Below are 20,160 nucleotides of genomic sequence, written 5' to 3'. Positions count from 1 at the left end.
AGTCTGCTTGTTTTCAAAGCATCAGACAATGGCTGGCAGGTGTCATTGATGAACTATTGATGAAGTCAGCCTTCTTCCTTATGCCTTCCACCCATGATGATCAACCTTCCACCCATGACCTCCTGTGATTATGGTTGTTCACCTTTTCCCCCCTTCAGAAGTAATCTTTCCCTCACTTAAATTTCTAAAGCACTTGTTATTATTCCTGTTTTGTAGTGGTTTTAATTCTTTCAGACACTGTATTCCTTAAAAGTAGAGTCGGCAATTGCCTAACTTTATATTCATTTATTCAACCAAAATTGGCTCACATCTATCGTGGATCAGAGGCTGCTACATACATTGTGAATATAGCAAAGAACAAAAGAAAATTCTTGCCCTCTTGAGTTTATATTCTTATAGAGTATTAGATTACATATCTCTCTATATTCTTGTTTGTCTTCTCTATCTGTCTATATATAATGTTAGTTGGGAAAAAGGAGAGCAAGTATAAGAGGTAGGACTTAGAAAGTGCTGGGATAGGGAGTGGGGTATGCTATTTTATGTAGTGTGGTCAGAGAAAACCTCTCTGTTGAGTTCAGGGCTCAAATGTATGTGTGAGAGTGCATAGCTTCGAAATGGTAGTGGCTCAGTCAGTGTGGAATACTTAGAAATTGCATGAACTTATTGATGAGAGAGAGAGTGCTTGTGTATGGGAGAGAGAGAGCAGAAGGGGGAGAGGGGAAAAGAGGGAGAAAGAGAGAGAGAGAGAGAGAGAGAGACAGGTGACACATATCACATGCTCACAAAATGGGCATTTTCTTAAGTGCTGAAAGCCACTTTCATACCATCATGATCACACGCATGGGTGATGGAGAATTGGCCCTAGAAATTTCCCATGCAGGCAAATCTGATTATAATTGGTTAGGTTCAGCCTGGACAGAAATAAAGAAACAGGAAGGAGCCCATTCAAATAATCTTGAGATCATCTAAGATATATATATATATATATATATATATACGTGTGTGTGTGTGTGTGTGGTGTGTATAAAATTTAACCCCATTTGTGTGTTTCTGCAGAGTTTTGTCACATTTAACCAGTTAACATAAAACATTCTGAACTTCATCGAATATTTATAAGAAATATTTATCAGCTTTGCTGTAACTGAATCATTAGGTTTTTACAATTATGTCTTATTACTTTTGCCTATTTTTTTAACACATTATTTTATGGTATCTTAAATTCAATATTTATATTAAATTGAGAAAAAATTGAATGATTCTTACAGCAATGATATATGAATGGAGCATAAGTTATAAAATAGGTATGTTTTCTTCAACAATATGTTTAATTTTTAAGCTACAAAGAGTGGAGGTTGCTATAGAACTGTCATTATTTTGTACTTTTCAGATATAATTTCCGAATGAGAATTCACTTCTCTCTTCCTTTTGAAAGATTCACTATTTCAAGTTCTTGGTCATTCTCAAAATTGCCAACCTCACGTTCTATCAGGTTGGGCTCATCATTGCATCCTCTGCAAAGCGTTCCTGCTGTGAATTCAGACTTGGAATCTCAACTATTTGATTTTGATTTCATAATTTATATACTATGTCCATAAAAACAATATATTCTCCACCATTGAAATGAAAAGGCAAAATCAAAGCTCTGTTGTTGAGTTCGTCCTCTTGGACTTTTCTAACTTTCCTGAACTCCAAGAGCAGCTCTTTGGGATTTTCCTGGTTATTTATCTGGTGACCTTGATGGGAAATGCCATCATTATATTTGTCATCTCCCTGGACCAGAGCCTTCACATCCCCATGTACCTGTTCCTCCAGAACTTATCTGTGGTGGAAGTGAGTTTCAGTGCCGTCATTATGCCTAAGATGCTGGTGGTCCTCTCTACTGAGAAAACTACAATTTCTTTTGTGGGCTGCTTTGCACAGATGTATTTCATCCTCCTTTTTGGTGGGACTGAATGTTTTCTCCTGGGGGCTATGGCTTATGACCGATTTGCTGCAATCTGCCATCCTTTGAGCTACTCAATGATTATGAAAAAAAGTGTTTTTATGAAATTAGTACAGTTCTCATGGGTCTCAGGGATCATGGTGGCTACTGTGCAGACCATATGGGTATTTAGTTTTCCCTTTTGTGGCCCCAGTGAAATTAATCATATTTCATGTGAAACTCCAGCAGTACTAGAGCTTGCCTGTGCAGACATCTTTGTGTTTGAAATCTATGCATTCACAGGTACCATTTTAATAGTAGTGGTTCCTTTCTTGTTGATACTTTTGTCCTACATTAGAGTTCTCTTTGCTATCCTGAAGATGCCATCAACTAGTGGAAGGCACAAGGCTTTTTCCACTTGTGCCTCTCATCTTACATCTGTTACCGTCTTTTACGGTACAGCCAGCATGACTTATTTACAAACTAAATCTGGCTACTCTCCAGAAACCAAGAAACTGATGTCATTGGCTTACTCTTTGCTTACACCCTTGCTAAATCCACTGATCTACAGCTTGAGAAACAATGAGATGAAAAGAGCTTTGATGAAATTATGGCAAAGAAAAATGGTTTTACACACCATCTGACTGAGTTGACAAGTCATATGATTTTTGGTCATTGCCAAACATATTCTTTTTAAATTTAATAAATGATGAACAATGTTTACAAGTCTGCTATGAGTATGTTTAAATATCGAGTTCTCCAAGTTTGATAACATATCAGGGCATCACTTTCTTTCAATAATATACTGTTGTCATTTGTTTTTCATAGATAGCTAATTCTTCATGACATACGATATAACAGTTTATCCATTCATTCCTCTATTATGGACAGCGAGGTTGTTACTAGGTTGTTGTCATTGAGAAAATGCTCAATAAACATCTAGTTACATAGTTCATATATACTGATGCTTTTATATATGATTGATTCTTTAAATTGGACTGATAGGCCAAAGAATATGTGCTCGTAAATGTTAATTGTGATTGCAGAATTACTTTTTGAAATGATTTTCATTACTTCAGAATGACCCAAAGGCCTACTCTGTTTCATGAATTGGGTAGAGCTTCAGGAGACTATTTAATAAACAGAAAGATGAGATTTCACTTCTGGAGTGAAAATCTGTTCCATGAATGAATAAAAGATATCTCTTTATTGAGGGGAACAAACTGATTCTAGTTCATGGTCTCACACAGATTATCATCCAAAGCCAGACTCTCCTGTTTATGCCAAATATTCGTCCACAGCTGGTGACCAGAGAACAACATGGGAGATTTCCTGGAATCTCACTGGATAGTATTGCTGGCTTTTTCACTTGTAGACCACTATTTTTGGAGACTTCTGTCAGATTTCCTCCCTCTATAAATAAAAATATGCCTCCAAACTCTGTAAAACAATGAGTGATTCTTTTTTCCTTTTCCTGGTGAAAAACAAATGTGATTAACTAATTGTTTCTATTTTATGTAGTCCTTGAAGTATATCAATGTTTTTATGCATGTGACTATTTTTTCTTAGAATTACCAATTAGACCCTTTGCACCAAATCTAACATTTCATGCTTACTTCCTATTTGATATTGCTATTAGGCTTTAGAGAGGTACACACTCATCCAATCTACATCAAAGGAGTTGGCATCACTCTTAATTTGTGCCCCAGCGGCGGTAATATATGGTTTAAAGCACTTTGCGTATTCAAAGCAGTGATTCATTTGTAGGAAAAATGATTTTTTTTTTCATAATCTACCTCTGACTAAAATTGGGGAGGAGGTATCTGATGTTTAATTTCATGGGTTAACTTGGCCAGGTTTCGGTATCTATTTACTTGGTCATGTAATCACTGACCTGATTATTATTGTGAACATACAGTGTTTCATAGATGGATTTAAATTGTTAGTTAGTTGACTGCATCTATGGCTGAGTACATCTGTATCAACAAAGGTGCTTGCCTTCAGCAATGAGGGAAGTCTCCTCATCCAATCAGCTGGAGGCCTTAAAGTGAGAACTGAGGATGTCAGCAGTGAAAAAGAATTTCTATCTCTCCTTCTCCAGTCTGCTTTTTCTGAGATATTCAACTTCACCTTCATGGAGTTTCCAATTGTGGCCTGCCCTAGGAATTCCGAGTTGCCAATGTCCACGGTCATGGGAACCAATTCCTATGATAAATCTCTTAATATTTACGCAAATGTATATCCTGTCAGTTCTATTTCATAAGTAATAGAAGATGCAAATCTGAATGAATTTTCAAAAAGAGTAACTTCATCAGCAGAAGGCAGAAATCTTTTGGGTAATATCTGAATGTTGTATGTTGCTTTCAGTTGGGCACCAAGCAGGTATCAGCAAAAGCTTTTCATTGGATTCCATCTGTTGATAGTCTAAAATTTCCTTCTCATTGTTCTTTTTATTTTAAGAAAATAAACAATACACTTAGAAACATCAAAAATGGATATCTTAGAGCTTAACCATAGGCATATTTAAATAAAATATCCATATAATCATTGTAAAGCCTGTGTTTGCAAAGTAAGTTTCATAAACCAATTTTAAATTAGAGCAACAAGGAAAAATCTACATATTCAAATAGCAAAGTTCTTAACTTCTAAGTATTGAAACTAACTTAAACACCATTTGGTCAGCTGTCAAAACTGTGAATGTTCTCAAAATATCAAGTAGAAAGTTCTTACAAATATCTGCATTGCTACAGTAATGACCTATGTTACTAAATACTTTCCTCATTTAGGAAAATATGGAGATACAAATATTTTTACAATTAACATATGGAAAGCTTAACCACCTAAAATAGTTATCTTAGTTAACTTATCCATTGGCATATTAAAAAAATATCTAAGTAATCATTGTAAAGTCTGCTTGTGCAATATGTTCCATAAACCAACTTAAAATTAAAGCTAGGAAGGAAAAATCTGTAAATACAGATATGAAAGTTATTTGAATTCTAAACATTAAACAATATTTTAAATACCATTTGATTGGGCAGGCAATGGTGGCTCAGTGGCAGAGTTCTCACCTACCATGCCAGAGACCTGGGTTCACTTCCCAGTGCCTGCTCATGTAAAAAACATACCAAAAACCAAAAAAAAAAACCCCATTTAATTAACCATCAAAACTGTGTGCATTCTCAAAATATGAAGTAAAAAGTTATTACAAATATCAGCCTTGCTATAGTAGTGAGATATGTTACTAAATATTTTCAAATTTTTAATTTCAGGGATTTATTTTATCTAATATTACTATAACTGCCTATAGGTTGTTTTTTTTTTTTTTACCCATTTTTTAGTTGTAATATATATATATACAAATAAAAGAAAGAAAAAACAGCAATAATTTTCAAAGCACGCTTCAAGAAGTAGCTACAGAAAAGTTCCCAGAGTTTGTCAGGAGGTACCATGCCCTCATCTCAGATTTTTCCTTCTAGCTGCTCCAAAACTCTGGTGGCTTTATCAGAGTCATAACAATGGAATCATATGGTATCTGTCCTTTTGTGTTTGACTTGTTTCACTCAGCATTATGTCCTCAAGGTTCGTCCAGGTTGTCATATGTTTTGGACATCATTTTGTCTAAATGCTGGATAATATTCCATCATTTATACATACCACATTTTGTTTATCCATTTGTCTGTTGGATGGATAAACAAGAGATGGATTGTTTCCATCTCTTGGCAATTGTGAATAGTGCTGCTATGAATATCGGTGTGAAAATGTCTGTTCGTGTCACTGCCTTTGACTCTTCTGGGTTGTCATGGTTAGGGACAGGTGTCAACTTGGCCAAGTTATGGTACCTGTTCATCTGATTGGGCAAGCGCTGGCCTGTCTGTTGCAATGAGGACATTTCATAGGATTAGGTCATGATCACGTCAGCTACATCCACAGCTGATTCCATTTGTAATCAGCCAAAGGGGAGTGTCTTCTGCAATTAGTGATGCTAAATCCAATCATGGGAAGCCTTTTAAGGAGGACTCAGAGGAGACAGGTTGCATTCCTGCTTTGGCTGGTGAGCCTCTCCTGTGGAGTTCATCCAGGCCATCCATTGGAGTCATCGGCTTTGTAGACTGCCCTGTGGATTTTGGACTCTGCATTCCTATGGTCACGTGAGACACTTTCATAAATTTTATATTTGCAAGTGTTCCCTGTTGATTCTGTTTCTCTAGAGAACCCTAACTAATACATGGGTATATACTGAATATTGGTATTGCCAGGTGTGGTAGTTAGATTCAGTTGTCAACTTGGCCAGGTGAAGGTGTCTAGTTCTGTTGCTGTGGACATGAGCAAATGGTACATGAACCTCATCTGTTGCTGATTACATCTGCAGTCGGCTAGGAGGAGTGCCTGCTGCAGTGAATGATATTTGACTTAACTGGCTGGTGCTTAAGTGAGAGAGCTCAATGTAGCACAGCCCAAGCAGCTCAGCAATACCTCATCTCAGCACTCACAGCTCAGCCCAAGCCTTTGGAGATGCAGAAAGAAACCACCCTGGGGAAAGTTGTTGGAACTCAGAGGCCTGAAGAGAAGGCCAGCAGAGACCATCCTGTGCCTTTCCATGTAAGAAAGATCCTCAGTTGAAAGTTAGCTGCCTTTCCTCTGAAGAACTAACAAAATAAATCCCCTTTTATTAAAAGCCAATCTACCTATGGTGTGTTGCATTTCGGCAGCTAGCAAACTAGAACACCAAGTCATAGGGCGACTCAATATTTAGTTTTCTGAGGAATTGCTGAACTGATTTCCACAGTGGCTGCCATTTTACATTCCCACCAACAGTGAATAAATGTACCAATTTCTCCACATCCTCTCCAACATTTATACTTCCTCTTTGTTTAATAGTAGCCCTTCGTATAAGTGTGAGGTGATATCTCATTGTCATCTTAATTTGCATTTCCCTTATAGCCAATGAAGATGAGCAGCAATTCATGTGCTTTTTAGTCATCTGTATTTGCTCCTCAGAAAAGTCCTATTCATTTCCTCTGCCCATTTTATAATTAGATTGTTCTTTTGCTGGTGAGCTATATAATTTCTTTATGTACACAGGATATCAAGCCTTTATCCAATATATGTTTTCCAAATATTTTCTCCCATTGAGTTGGCTGTCTCTTCATCTTTTTAACAAAGTCCTCTGTGGCACAGAATCTCTTGATCTTAAGGAGTTCCCATTTCTCTATTTTTTCTTTCAAAGCTTGTGCTTTAGGTGTAAAGTTTAAGAAGCTACTTCCTATCACTAGATCTTGAAGATGTTTTCCCTACATTTTTTTTCAAGAAGCTTTATGGTATTGGCTCTTAAATTTAGGTGTTCGATCCATGTTGAATTAATTTTTGTATGGGGTGTAAGGTAGGGGTCCTCTTTCATTCTTTCATTTATTGGAATCCAGTTGTCCCGTGCCCATTTATTGAAAAGACTGTTCTACCTCAATTCAGTGGATTTGAGGGCCTTACTGAAGATCAAATGTCCATAAATTTGGTGGTCAATCTCTGCACTCTTGATTCTATTCCACCAGCCAGTCCTTCTGTATTTGTGCTGGTACCAGGTTATTATTTTTTTTTTTAAGAAAGGAATTTATTGCTTCAAATTTACAGTTCTAACACAGTGGAAATGTCCAAATTAAGGGAAGGCTATAAAAATGTCCAAACTAAGGCATCTTGGGAAAGATAACTTGGCTCTAGAAGGCTGATGATGTTCGGACTTTCTCTCTCAGTGGAAAAGTCACATGGTGACACCTGCTAGCTTTCTTTCCAGGCTTTTCAAACTTCTTCCCTCGGTATGTTTTCTTTATGCACATCCAAAGGTCTCTGGCTTTGGGGGTTCTGCTAGGTCTGAAGTTCTTCCCAAAATGGTTTCTTCTTAAAGGGCTTCAGTAAGCAACCCCACATTGAGTTAGAGGAGACACATTTCCATGGAAACCATCTAATCAAAAGTTACCACCCACAGACAGAACTCCCAGGATGAAACAGGGCCCAGCATCATGGGATTGAGAAAGCCTTCCCGACCAAAAAGACGAAGAGAACATAAGACAAAACAAAGTTTCAGTGGCTGAGAGACTCCAAACAGAGCCAAGAGGTCGTCCTGGAGGCCACTCCTATGCATCATACAGATATCCCTCTTCAGGTCATGGCATATTGGAGTGGCTGGAGGGAAGTACCCGAAACTATGGAGCTGTACTCCAGTAGCCCTGACTCTCGAGGACAATCTTATAAATATACAAGTTTTACAATGTGACTATGTGACCGAGAAAACCCTATGTCTGATGCTCCTTCCATTCAGAGCATGGACAGATAAATAAAAACACATGGACAGAAATAAACAAATAAGAGGGGGATAAGGGGTAAAACAAATTGAGCAGATGAAAATACTAGTGGTCAATTAGAGGAAGGGGTTAGAGGTAGGGGATGTATGAGTTTTTTCTTATTTCTTTTTTTTGAATGATGCAAATGTTCTAAACAATGATTATGGTGATGAATACACAGTTATGTGATAATATTGTGAGACACTGATTTACATCATGTATGGGCTGTATGTGTATGAAGATTTGCCAAGAAAAAAAATACATATATGTATATATAAAGTTATCACCAAAGATTAGGTTGGTCACATCTCTATGGAAACAATAAAAAAAAAATCCCACATAGCAATACTGAATGAGGATTAAAGGACATGGCTTTTCTGGGGGTACCAGGTTATTTTGACCACTGTGGTTTTATAGTAAGCTTTAAAGTCAGGAAGTGATAGACCTCCCAGTTCTCTCTTCTTTTAAAGAATATATTTAGCTATTTGAGGTCTCTTTCTCTTCCATATAAATTTGATAACCAAGTTTTCCAAGTCTTCAAAGTAGGTTGTTGGTATTTTTATTGATAGTGCATTGAATCTGTAGATCTGTTTAGGTAGAATTAACATTTTGACAATATTAAACCTACCCATCCATGAGCATGGAGTATCTTTCCATCTATTTAGGTCATTTTTTTTATTTCTTTTAGCAATTTTTTTGCAATTTTCTGAGTATAAGTCCTTGACATTCCTAATTCTTCTGGTCACTATTCTGAATGGAATTTTTTCCTTAGTTGTCACCTCATATAGGTCATTGCTTGTGTATAGAAACATTACTGAGTTTTATACATTAATTTTGTATCCTGCCACTTTGCTGAATTTGTTTGTTAGTTCAAGTAGTTTTGATGTATATTTCTCAGGGTTTTCTAAGTATAGGATCATGTCATTGTAAATAATGGAAGTTTCACTTCTTCCCTTCCTATTTGGATGCCTTTTATATTTTTTCTCCTGTGTAATTGCTGCAGCTAGTACTTCTAGTACAATATTGAATAACAGTGGTGACAATGGGTATCCTTGTCTCGTCCCCAATCTCAAGGGGACTGCTTTCAATTTCTCACCATTAAGAATGATGCTGGCTATGGTTCTTTCATAAATGCCCTTTACAATATTGTGAAGGTTTCCTTTGGTGCCTAACTTTTGAAGTGTTTTTATCAGGAAAGGTTGCTGGATTTTGTCAAATGCTTTTTCAGCATCAATCAATATGATCATGTGATTTTTACCTTTCAATTTGTTAATATGCTGTAGTATGTTGATTGATTTTCTTATGTTGAATCACCCTGCATTCCTGCTATGAATCCCACTTGATCATGATGTATATTCTTTTAATGTGGCATTGGATATGATCTGCTAGTATTTTGTTAAGAATTTTCGCATCTATGTTCATTAGGGATTTGGTTTGTAGTTTTCTTTTCTTGTATCATTTTTATCTTATTTTAGTATTAGAGTGATGTTAGCTTCATAAAATGAGTTAGGTAGCATTCCTTTTTCTTCAATTTTTTGGAAGAGTTTGAGCAGGATTGGTGTCAGTTCCTTTTGAAAAGTTTGATTAAATTCTCCTGTGAAGCCTTCAGATTCTGGGCTTTTTTTTCGTGGGAAAATTTTTGATGGCTGATTGGATCTCTTTACTTGTAATTGGTTTGTTTATATCATCTATTTCTTCCTGTGTCAGTATAGGTAATTTGTCTGTTTCTAGGAATTTGTCTGTATCATCTAAGTTATCTAGCTTGTTGACATTTAGTTATTCATAATATTCTCTCATGATTCTTAAAAATTTCTTCATGATCTGTGGTAACAACCCCCCTCTCATTTCTGATTTTATGTACTCATGTCCTCTTTTTTTCTCCTTTGTTAGTTTAGTTAGGAGACCATCAATTTTATTAATTTTCTCAAAGAAACAACTTTTAGTTTTGTTGATTATTTCTATTGTTTTATTGTTCTCCAGTTTGTTTATTTCTGCTTTAGTCTTTGCTATTTCTCTTCTTTTATTTGGTTTGGGGTTAGTTTGCTGTTCTTTAAGTTCTCTGGGTGAGCAGTTAAAACCTCAAGTTTTGCTCATTCTTTTTCTTAATATAGGCATTCATGGCAATGAATTTCCCTATCAGCAATGCTCTCGCCGCATCCCATAAGTTTTGATATGTTGTATTTTCATTATCACTCATCTCCAGATAATTACTGATTTCTCGAGCAATTTTTTCCTTAACCCACTGGTTATTTAAGAGTGTGTTGTTTAATCTCCATATATTTGTGCAAGCTTTGGTTCTTTGGTGATTATTGCCAACTTTATTCCGTTGTGATCAGAGAAAGTGCTTTGGATAATTTCAATTCAGGATGTTAAATAGAAAAATGGAAGATCTGACAGAAATGAAAGATACAGTAGACCAAATAAAAAATATACTGGAGGGTGGGTTACAGTGGCTCAGCAGGCAAAGTTCTCACCTGCCATGCCAGAGACCCAGGTTCGATTCCCAGTGCCTGCCCATGAAAATATATATATATGCATATATATATACCAGAGACACAATAGCAGATTTGAAGAAGCAGAAGGAAGAATAAGTGAGCTAGAAGATAGAGCAATAGAACTAGAGCACACAAAAGAACAAAAGGCAAGAAAGATGAAAAAATGCAACTGGATCTTAGGAAAATGATGGACAACAAGAGATGCAAAAATAAGAATTATTGGTGTCCCAGAAGGAGAAGAGAAGAGCAAAGGGTTGGTAAACTTAGCTGAAGATATAATGGGAGGAAAGCTCCCAACCCTTATAAAAGACATGAATATGCACATCAAAGAGGCCCAGCAAACTCCATATAGAATAAATCCAAACAAGCCCACTCCAAGACACATACTAATCAAACGTGTCAGGTGTTGAAGAAAAACAGGAAGCCCTGAAAGCAGCATGAGAAAAGAAATCTAGGGTGGTGGGACAGTGGTTCAGTGGTAGATTTCCTGCCTACGATGCCAGAGACCTGGGCATTTTTTTTAAATTTATAGAAATTCAGTTTATGTCCCAGCATGTGATCTATCCTGGAGAATGTTCTGTGCGCACTAGAGAAGAATGTGTATCCTGGTGTTTTGGGACATAATGATCTTTATATGTCTATTAGATCTAATTCATTTATCTATTGTTTAGGCTCTCTATTTCCTTGTTGATCCTCTCTGTGGTTGTTCTATCTATAGTGAAGAGTGGTGTATTGAATCTCCCACTATTATTGTTGATATGTCTGTAGCTCCCTTCAGTTTTTCCAATATGTGCTTCGTGTACTCTGGAGCTCTTTGACTGGGAACATACACATTTATGATTGTTATTTCTTCTTGGTGAATTGTCCCTTTTATTAATATGTAGGGTCCTTCTTTGTCTCTTATGACATCTTTACATTTGAAGTCTATTTTGTCTGATATTAGTATAGCTACTCCTGCTTTTTTTTTTGGTTACAACTTGCATAGAAGATCTTTTTCCATCCTTACACTTTCATTCTAACTATGTCCTTGAGTCTAAGATGCATCTCTTGTTAATAGTATATAGACGGTTATGTTTTTTGATCCATTCTGTCAGTCTGTATCTTTTAATTGGTGAGCTTAGTCCATTAACATTCAAAGTAATTACTGTAAAAGTGATTCTTGACTGTACCTTCTTGTCCTTTATTTTTATTGTTCAGATCTGTATATTATTTCCTTCTCTTTCTCTTTTCCTTCAAATTACATTTACTCATATTCTTCAATTCTATGCCCTCCTGAAGACCTCCTTCTCCTGTCTTTTTTTAATCAGCTGACAGGGCTTCCTTTAGTATTTCCTGTAGGGTCGGCCTCTTGTTGACTGAATCTTTCTTTATCTTTGAAGATTTTAATCTCTCCCTCGATTTTGAAGGATAATTTATCTAGATAAAGAATTTTCAGTTGGAAGCCTTTCTCACTCAGGATCTTAAAAATATCATACCACTGCCTTCTTGCTTTCATGGTGCCTGTTGAGTAGTCTGAAGTCAATCTTTTGTGTTTTTCCTTGCATGTAGTAGATTGCCTTTTTTTCCCCCCATGGGCAGGCACTAGGAATCGAACCCAGGTCTCTGGCATCGTAGGCAGGAAATCTACCACTGAACCACTGTCCCACCACCCTAGATTTCTTTTCTCATGCTGCTTTCAGGGCTTCCTGTTTTTCTTCAACACCTGACACGTTTGATTAGTATGTGTCTTGGAGTGGGCTTGTTTGGATTTATTCTATATGGAGTTTGCTGGGCCTCTTTGATGTGCATATTCATGTCTTTTATAAGGGTTGGGAGCTTTCCTCCCATTATATCTTCAGCTAAGTTTACCAACCCTTTGCTCTTCTCTTCTCCTTCTGGGACACCAATAATTCTTATTTTTGCATCTCTTGTTGTCCATCATTTTCCTAAGATCCAGTTGCATTTTTTCATCTTTCTTGCCTTTTGTTCTTTTGTGTGCTCTAGTTCTATTGCTCTATCTTCTAGCTCACTTATTCTTCCTTCTGCTTCTTCAAATCTGCTATTGTGTCTCTGGTATATATATATGCATATATATATATTTTCATGGGCAGGCACTGGGAATCGAACCTGGGTCTCTGGCATGGCAGGTGAGAACTTTGCCTGCTGAGCCACTGTAACCCACCCTCCAGTATATTTTTTATTTGGTCTACTGTATCTTTCATTTCTGTCAGATCTTCCATTTTTCTATTTAACATCCTGAATTCTTCTTTATGGTCTTCTAGTGTCTTCCTGATATCCTTTATTTTTTTTATGAATACCCTTGAGTAGTTGTTCCATATTCTGTGCTCCTCTGGAATTCTGATTTGGTCATTTGGCTAGGCCATTTCTGCTTGGATCTTCATGTGCTTTGTGATTTTCTGCTGTGCTCTGGGCATTTGATTATCTTTATATGGTTATTATGTAAGTTGATTTCCTTCTCTCTTCTAAAGTTTTGTATTTACTTAGTTTTTTCATTGAATGTTTCCTTTTACACTTTGTTTGTTGGTTATTCTCTGCCAAATCAAGGTCCAGATCTCATGTAGGGCATACAGTTCAACTTACAGATCTATTATAAGGTAGGCCAGGGTGCACGGTACTGTGGTGGCAGAATGGCTGACTACCACGCAGGAGACCCAACCTGAACTTCTAGCCATGTCTGGCCAGCAGATGGCACTGGAGTCTCCTCCTCCCTCAGGCCCGCCCCTCCTGGCTGGAGCAACTTGAGGTCTATGGGCTTAGCAGGGGGGCTCACTTGGTTATATAATCATCAGCACTCTCAATTTTAGACAATTTTCATTGGTCCATAGCAACAAAGAACTCACATAGTGTCACCAAATATCAAATCAAAACTAGCCCTTATCACTTGTCCCTCCCTCTCAATTAATTGTCTCTGGTAGTGCTGCGGTACTGTTGATGTCTTCCTGTTAATTATTGGCCATACCATGCATTTTTAGTTTTCCCTCTATATCCCTCTACTATTGACTTTTTGCCCACTATTGAAACTTTGAAATAGTTCATGTGAGAACTTATTGATAATTGTATATTTAATCAGTGGGATACATGGCACTACATCCACTTTCAATCACAGTCATTTTCAATATGGCATTTTTATTCAAAATCCCACTAATTAGTCACCATCTCTTCTATCCATTCACTTGCATTTAGGTTCAACCTCATGGGCAGACTTTCCAGTCTCTAGCTTCTGTGTACCCCTAGGCCTGCTATATTCTACAGTGTAACCTCTGAGATTACCGTATTTACCATAGTCATAACAGCAAAATCATACAGTATCTGTCCTTTTGTGTCTGGTTATTTCACTCAGCATTATGTCCTCAGGGTTCATCCATGTTGTCATATGCTTTGGGACTTTATTTCATCTTACTTCTGCATAATATTCATGGTATGCTGTTTTAGTTTGCTAAGGTTGCCAGAATGCAACACACCAGAGATGACTTGGCTTTTAATAAAGGGGGATTTATTTAGTTAGAAACTTACAGTTCTTCAGAGGAAAGGCAGCTAACTTTCATCTGAAGTTTCCTCTTCATGGGAAGGCAAAGGGCAACTTCTGCTGGCCTTCTCTCCCAGCTTCTGGGTTCCCATAGATTTCTCCAGGGTAATTCCTTTCTACATCTCCAAAGGTCTGGGCTGAGCTGGGAGTGCTGAGATGAGGTATGCTAAGCTGCACTGAGCTCTCTCATTTAAGAACCAGCCAATTAAACTAAACATCGCTCATTGCAGGAGGCACTCCTCCTTACTTGACTACAGATGTGATCAGTGACAGATGAGCTTCACATGCCAATGGCTCATGTTCACAGCAACAGAAATAGGCCCCTTCACCTGGCCAAGCTGACACCTGAAGCTAACTACCACATGTGTATATGTGGTACATTTTGTTTATCCACTGTTGATGGGCACTTGGAATGCTTCTATTTTTTTGCAATTGTGAATAGTGCTGCTCTAAACATCAGTATGCAAATGTCTGTCTGTTTTCTTTCAGCTTTTCTGGGTATATACTGAGAATTGGTATTGCCAGTTCATAGGACAACTCAATATTTAGTTTTCTGAGGAATCGCCAAATGTCTTCCTCAGTGGTTGCACCATTATACATTCCCACCAACAGTGAATAAGTGTTCCAATTTCTCCACATCCACTCCAACATTTGTGGATTTCTGTTTGTTTAATATATAGTTTTCTGTCTGCTTATAATTGTATATTTTAAATGTTGGCACACTATATTGCTTTGCTATTTAAATTACTTTAAATCTTTATCGATAATTTTAAATTACAAAAGTAATAGCTGATCATTGTAAATTTTTGCATAAGTACAAAAGTGTATATTGTCTCTCCTTAGCACCAGCTTCTAATGTGATCAAGAGCCTAAACAGGGACCCAGTAATTCCTTTTCTGAGACTCTGGCTTCAAGAAATACCACAAAAGGAAGTACTTTTAATAATGTGTGAGGTACCATTCCAGGTAATTTTAAAAGCAATATTACAACTGCAAGGATATATATATCTTGTCCTTTATGAAAATGAGAGCATGTATTGTTATGCTGTTTTCAGTTAGCAATAAATCAAGGCCACCTATGTCATGGTATAGATCTAAGTCATCCTGTTTTATTGGTTGAGTATGCTATAGTAGTCATGTACCATAATTATTTAATAATTTAAATATCATTGTGCATGTATTTTGTATATTTGTATATATATGGTTTTGGATAATAGATTCCTGTAAGGAATCTAAAGTCATGCGTATCCAAAATTCCAATAGAATTAGAAAAAAATGACTTCAGAAAAGCCTATACAGTCCATATGCCCATCAGTAATTTCAGAGAGAAGTTGTTTCAACATCTTTGCCAGTATTGGATGTTTAAATAAAATTTGGACTTCTGATTGATGAAAAATATTATCTTATTACTTTTTAGATGTATTTTTAAATAAAATTTTTGTTTATTACATTATTATTATTATTACAAATCATTATTATAAGTTAATATTCTTTTATTTTTTAATAGTACTTTTACTATATAGAAGATTTTCATTTTAAGGTGCTCAAATTGATTATTCTCTTCCTTTATGGTTTTTGGAGTAATGCCAGGCTTAGAAAAGCTATCTGTATCCAATATTGTAAATTATTTTCCCATATTTATTAAGAAGATTAGAGTTTAAATAATTTATCTGCAATTTTTTTTGTATGGTATAAAATGAGACTTATTTCAATCCGTCCAATTGACAGCTAATTCTCATTTATAATTTCTTAAATAAGCCATTATTTCCCAACTAATTCTACTCTTCATATTCTAAATTTGTGTATTTATTAGAGTTCCAGAATTAAAAGACAACACAACTTGGATAATAGGGAGATGTCAATTTTGTTATTTTATTATTATTATTATTTTTGGAAATGACATGTTTATATTTAGTCTGTCACTAATCTGTACTCCCTCCCAAACCCTCTCTTGTTAGCAGTGAAAAAAATCCTTAAATATCCAATCATGTCCAAACTTAATCTAATCTGATATTTTGAATAGTTTTTTTGTATGAAAGGTCTCTACTTTAGATAAAAATGCCAGTTCCCTCACAAAACCTCACTGACTTTCAGTTTCTCTGCAAAGGATGGTATCACAATATTGGTTGGGCTGACTGAACTCCCTTATATCTTTACCTTCCTCTTGATTTCCTTATAAATGACAGATAGTTGGATTTTGCTATTTTTAATTAGCCCCCAAACCCTTGCCTTTTATCACAGAACTTTAACTTTTCTTGTGTCCTGTTACCATTGATATCTTGTTTCTATACTTATAAAATGAATGAATGTTTTTTCTTTCTTATGTTTCTTTGTGATTCTTTTCACCTTTTGGATATTGCCTGGATTTATCTACTTTACCATATTTTAGGGGCCACTAGTAGTCTGGAAATTTTACAAATTATTTCTCTTCTCCTAGTGGTACTTCCCAGTGTTTTTCTCAACATGGCCACAGAGAAATTAATATTATTCATATGGCACAAAGTGGCAAATGAGATGGAATTTAGGGACATCAATAAAGTTAAAAATATTTTTAATATTATATAATTATAGGAAAAATTAACAAAGTGTCAGATAACATTTAATATTAAATACACATATTTTAATAAAATATTTTTAAAAATTTGGATGAAGAATCTGAGTTTGCCTCCCTGAATATGTTTCTCATAAGCTTTTAAGCTTGAAATAGTTACATATGATTCCTGATGAAGATAGTTTAGGGATGGTTTCCACATTTTGGATGATCACCATCAATGAAAAATTGTTCTCACAGATAGTTAATAAAAATTTTTAAAAATCTAACCTTTTCTTTTCCTTCCTTGACAAATGTAATGGTGCATTTTAATGTGATAATGTGAATGGATTTTAAAATCACTTCATTTTTTTTTCACATCAGGTATTTCAAAATAATAATGAAATCCTATTCTACAGAATACACATGCAAAGTAAGAGCAGTTACTCACAGGTTGCTGAGATGCAAATGAACAGAAGAACATGTGAGAGCAGAAAACCTGGGCCACTGTCTGGAGTTGTGTCTACGAGATTCATGGGCCCCATTTCAAAGATTAAAATTCAGTGAGTCTGGCCCAAGGTCCAATAATTTGCTTCTCTATTGAGCTCTCAAATCTTGCCTGTGTCTGACAAATGATAATTACTCAACAAATGTTGAGTGGGAAATATCACTATGTGAAGATATATAATAAGTAAAACTTCCAAACCACTTGCGATCAAGAAACTATGGTAAAGAAAAGTAGTTCAATCCAGGCAGTGCCCAAAAAAGGGAAAAGAATCACAAATAAAGGCAATAAAGAAAAAACATCCATTCATTTCTCTATGAAATTCCTCCAAAAGGAATTTTCTTTTAGCAAGTTTTACTTTTTTGTCCCCAACTATCGTTGCCAGGTTTTGTGAAAATAATCTGAAATTTTAATGACACTGTAATTAATTTTTTCTACCATACCTCTTTTACTAGCATAGCTTTTCATTTACTGTTGCTTCAAACATTATGACCACATGACTAAAATAATTTTAAATCTAACTATAAGGTTTTCTGAAGATAAAAGAAAATTTTTACTGTAATATTGGATATCACAGTTTTACTCAGTCATCCATGAATTGGGCAGCATCCCATTCAGAAAGTCGAAGGGAGCTCTGCTGAGAGAATACAAAATGTAAGCTAATACAGGGCTTATGTGGAAACAATTGAGGAAATGTTCTGATTGGCTGACATTAAGTTTCTATTTTATATGCACAATGGGGGAGGTTTACAAAAATAGGGAGAAGCAGATATACATCATTTAGTATGGTATGTTCGTTCAATCTGATAAGCTCTCTCTACCTAACCAAAACTAGTTTTATCATCAGCAATCTTGAAGGGTGTGCTCCATTTTCTCAGAAAACCCCTGCAGGTCAATTGCTTTTGTCTTCTGTAAAAGCCCTTTCCAGCAATGCCCAATGCAGGTGTCCATTTTATTTTATTATTTTATTTTTTTGGCTGTTTTATTTTACTTAACACTGATTTAATAGTTTACCACTCTTTCTTTTATCTTATACCTTCCTTTCTCTTGAGATTTGTTTTTCCAGATGAAATTTTATTTGGTTTCAGTCCTTTATAGAGTGATTCTTTTCAAATATTATGTAATTGGTGTACATTTTGCATCCTTACATGCTTAAAAAGGTTTTCCTTTTGCCATCCTGTATGCACAACAGTTTGATTCAGATAGTAATTCCAGAGTTTCAAAAATTATGCTTATAAGGAACTCTATACATTATATTATTTCATAGTTTTCTAGATTTCATTGGAGCAGAGATGATAAATGCTTCCATTGAGTTTGCCTTTTTTTGTCTTTTCTTTCCTTTCTTAACCTGATATTTTTGATACAAATTTCACCAAGACTCCCACCCCCTTCCTTGTCTTGCCCCCCCCTCACCTTCCTTCTCCCTCCTTCTTTCCTTCCCTCTTACTCCTTTCCTCCCTGCCTTCTTTCCTTAATCTACTTAGGAAAATTTCCTCAGTGGTCTTTTCACCCTAAAAAATCTCAGCTGAGAGTACTTTATTTTTTTTCCCTATTATCTGTTCCATCATTTCCACTAGAACTCCTATGAATATTGCATCTACCAGCTCAATTCTCCATGTATTTTTCTTTTTCATTATAATTTCATTTAAACTTTGTATTTTTGTTTTGAATTCCAAAAGAATTCTTTCTGTGAATTTTCTAATTCATCCTTTGGGATTCAGTATTATCTATTTTATCACTTTGTTTCTTGAATTATCTTTTGTGACCATTTTAAGAATTCATCTTTTTTTTAATCTATAGATTTTATTGAAAAAATATATACCATATATTCCATCCACAGTATATATCTCACAGTGTCATCACTTAGTTGTGCAATTATCATCACACTTAATTTTAGGCCATTTTCATTGCTCCAAAATTAAAAAATCAGACACAAAAAGGGAAACCCAAAATACCCCGTATCTGCTATTCCCCCTATTATTGACCCCTAGTATTGGTGTGGTACACCTATTACTGGTGGTGAAAAAATATTAAAGTATTACTGTTAACTATAATCTGTAGCTTGCAATAGGTAATCCCCCCCATATATCACTCTATTATTAACTCTTTGTACCAGTATTGCACATTTGTAGTAGCTCATGCAAGAATTTATTTATATATGTAGTGTTAATCAGTGACATAAATGGCTCTAAACAACCCCTTTCAATCGAATTCACCTACAGTATAAGCCCTATTACTTATAATTCCAATAACGAACTACTTTCACCTCTATACTTTCGAAAACATTTAAGTTTAACCTCTTAATGTAAAAATTCTGTACATATTAGGCAACCGTTCCCTTTTCTCTAGCTTCTGTCTATCTCTAGGTGCCTATATTCTATGCTTTAAGACTCTGAGTTTACTTATTCTATTTAGTTCATATTACTGAAATCATACAATATCTGTCCTTTTGTGTCTGACTTATTTCTTTCAGAATTATGCCCTCAAGGGTCATCCCTGTTGTCGCATGCTTCAGCACCTCATTACTTCTTACTGATGAATAATATTCCGTTATATGTATATACCACATTTTATTTATCCACTCATTTGTTGTTGGACACTTGGATTGATTTAATCATTTGGCAACTGTAAATAAAGGCACTATGATGATAAATAATGCCACCAATGTGTGCAAATGTCTGTTTGTGTCCCTGCTTTCATATCTTCTGGGTATATACTGAATAGCAGAATTCCCAGGACATAGGGCAACTCAATATTTAGTTTTTTGAGGAATCACCAAACTGTCTTCCATGGCAGCTGTATAATTTTACATTTCCACCAGCAGTGAATAAATGTTCCTATTTCTCCAC

General features: G+C 35.6%; 1 protein-coding gene and 1 long non-coding RNA gene across 2 annotated transcripts in view; both read left to right on the top strand.

The window, feature by feature from the left end:
• LOC143644639 (uncharacterized) overlaps positions 1-19,943 on the top strand; it is an 81,297-nt gene extending 61,354 nt beyond the window's left edge. The window contains exons 3-4 of the long non-coding RNA XR_013156798.1: positions 15,121-15,242; positions 19,785-19,943. This is a non-coding gene — a long non-coding RNA (uncharacterized LOC143644639). The remainder of the gene's footprint in view (positions 1-15,120; positions 15,243-19,784) is intronic.
• LOC143643643 (olfactory receptor 10A3-like) lies at positions 1,621-2,565 on the top strand. The gene has a single exon (XM_077112246.1). The coding sequence runs from the start codon at positions 1,621-1,623 to the stop codon at positions 2,563-2,565; it is 945 nt and encodes a 314-aa protein (XP_076968361.1).
• Positions 19,944-20,160: the final 217 nt, after the last annotated feature.

Source organism: Tamandua tetradactyla, chromosome 8 (genome assembly GCF_023851605.1).
Source record: "Tamandua tetradactyla isolate mTamTet1 chromosome 8, mTamTet1.pri, whole genome shotgun sequence".
Classification (NCBI taxonomy): domain Eukaryota; kingdom Metazoa; phylum Chordata; class Mammalia; order Pilosa; family Myrmecophagidae; genus Tamandua; species Tamandua tetradactyla.
Note: the sequence above shows the minus strand (reverse complement) of the source record. Positions and strands in the feature narration are given on the sequence as shown.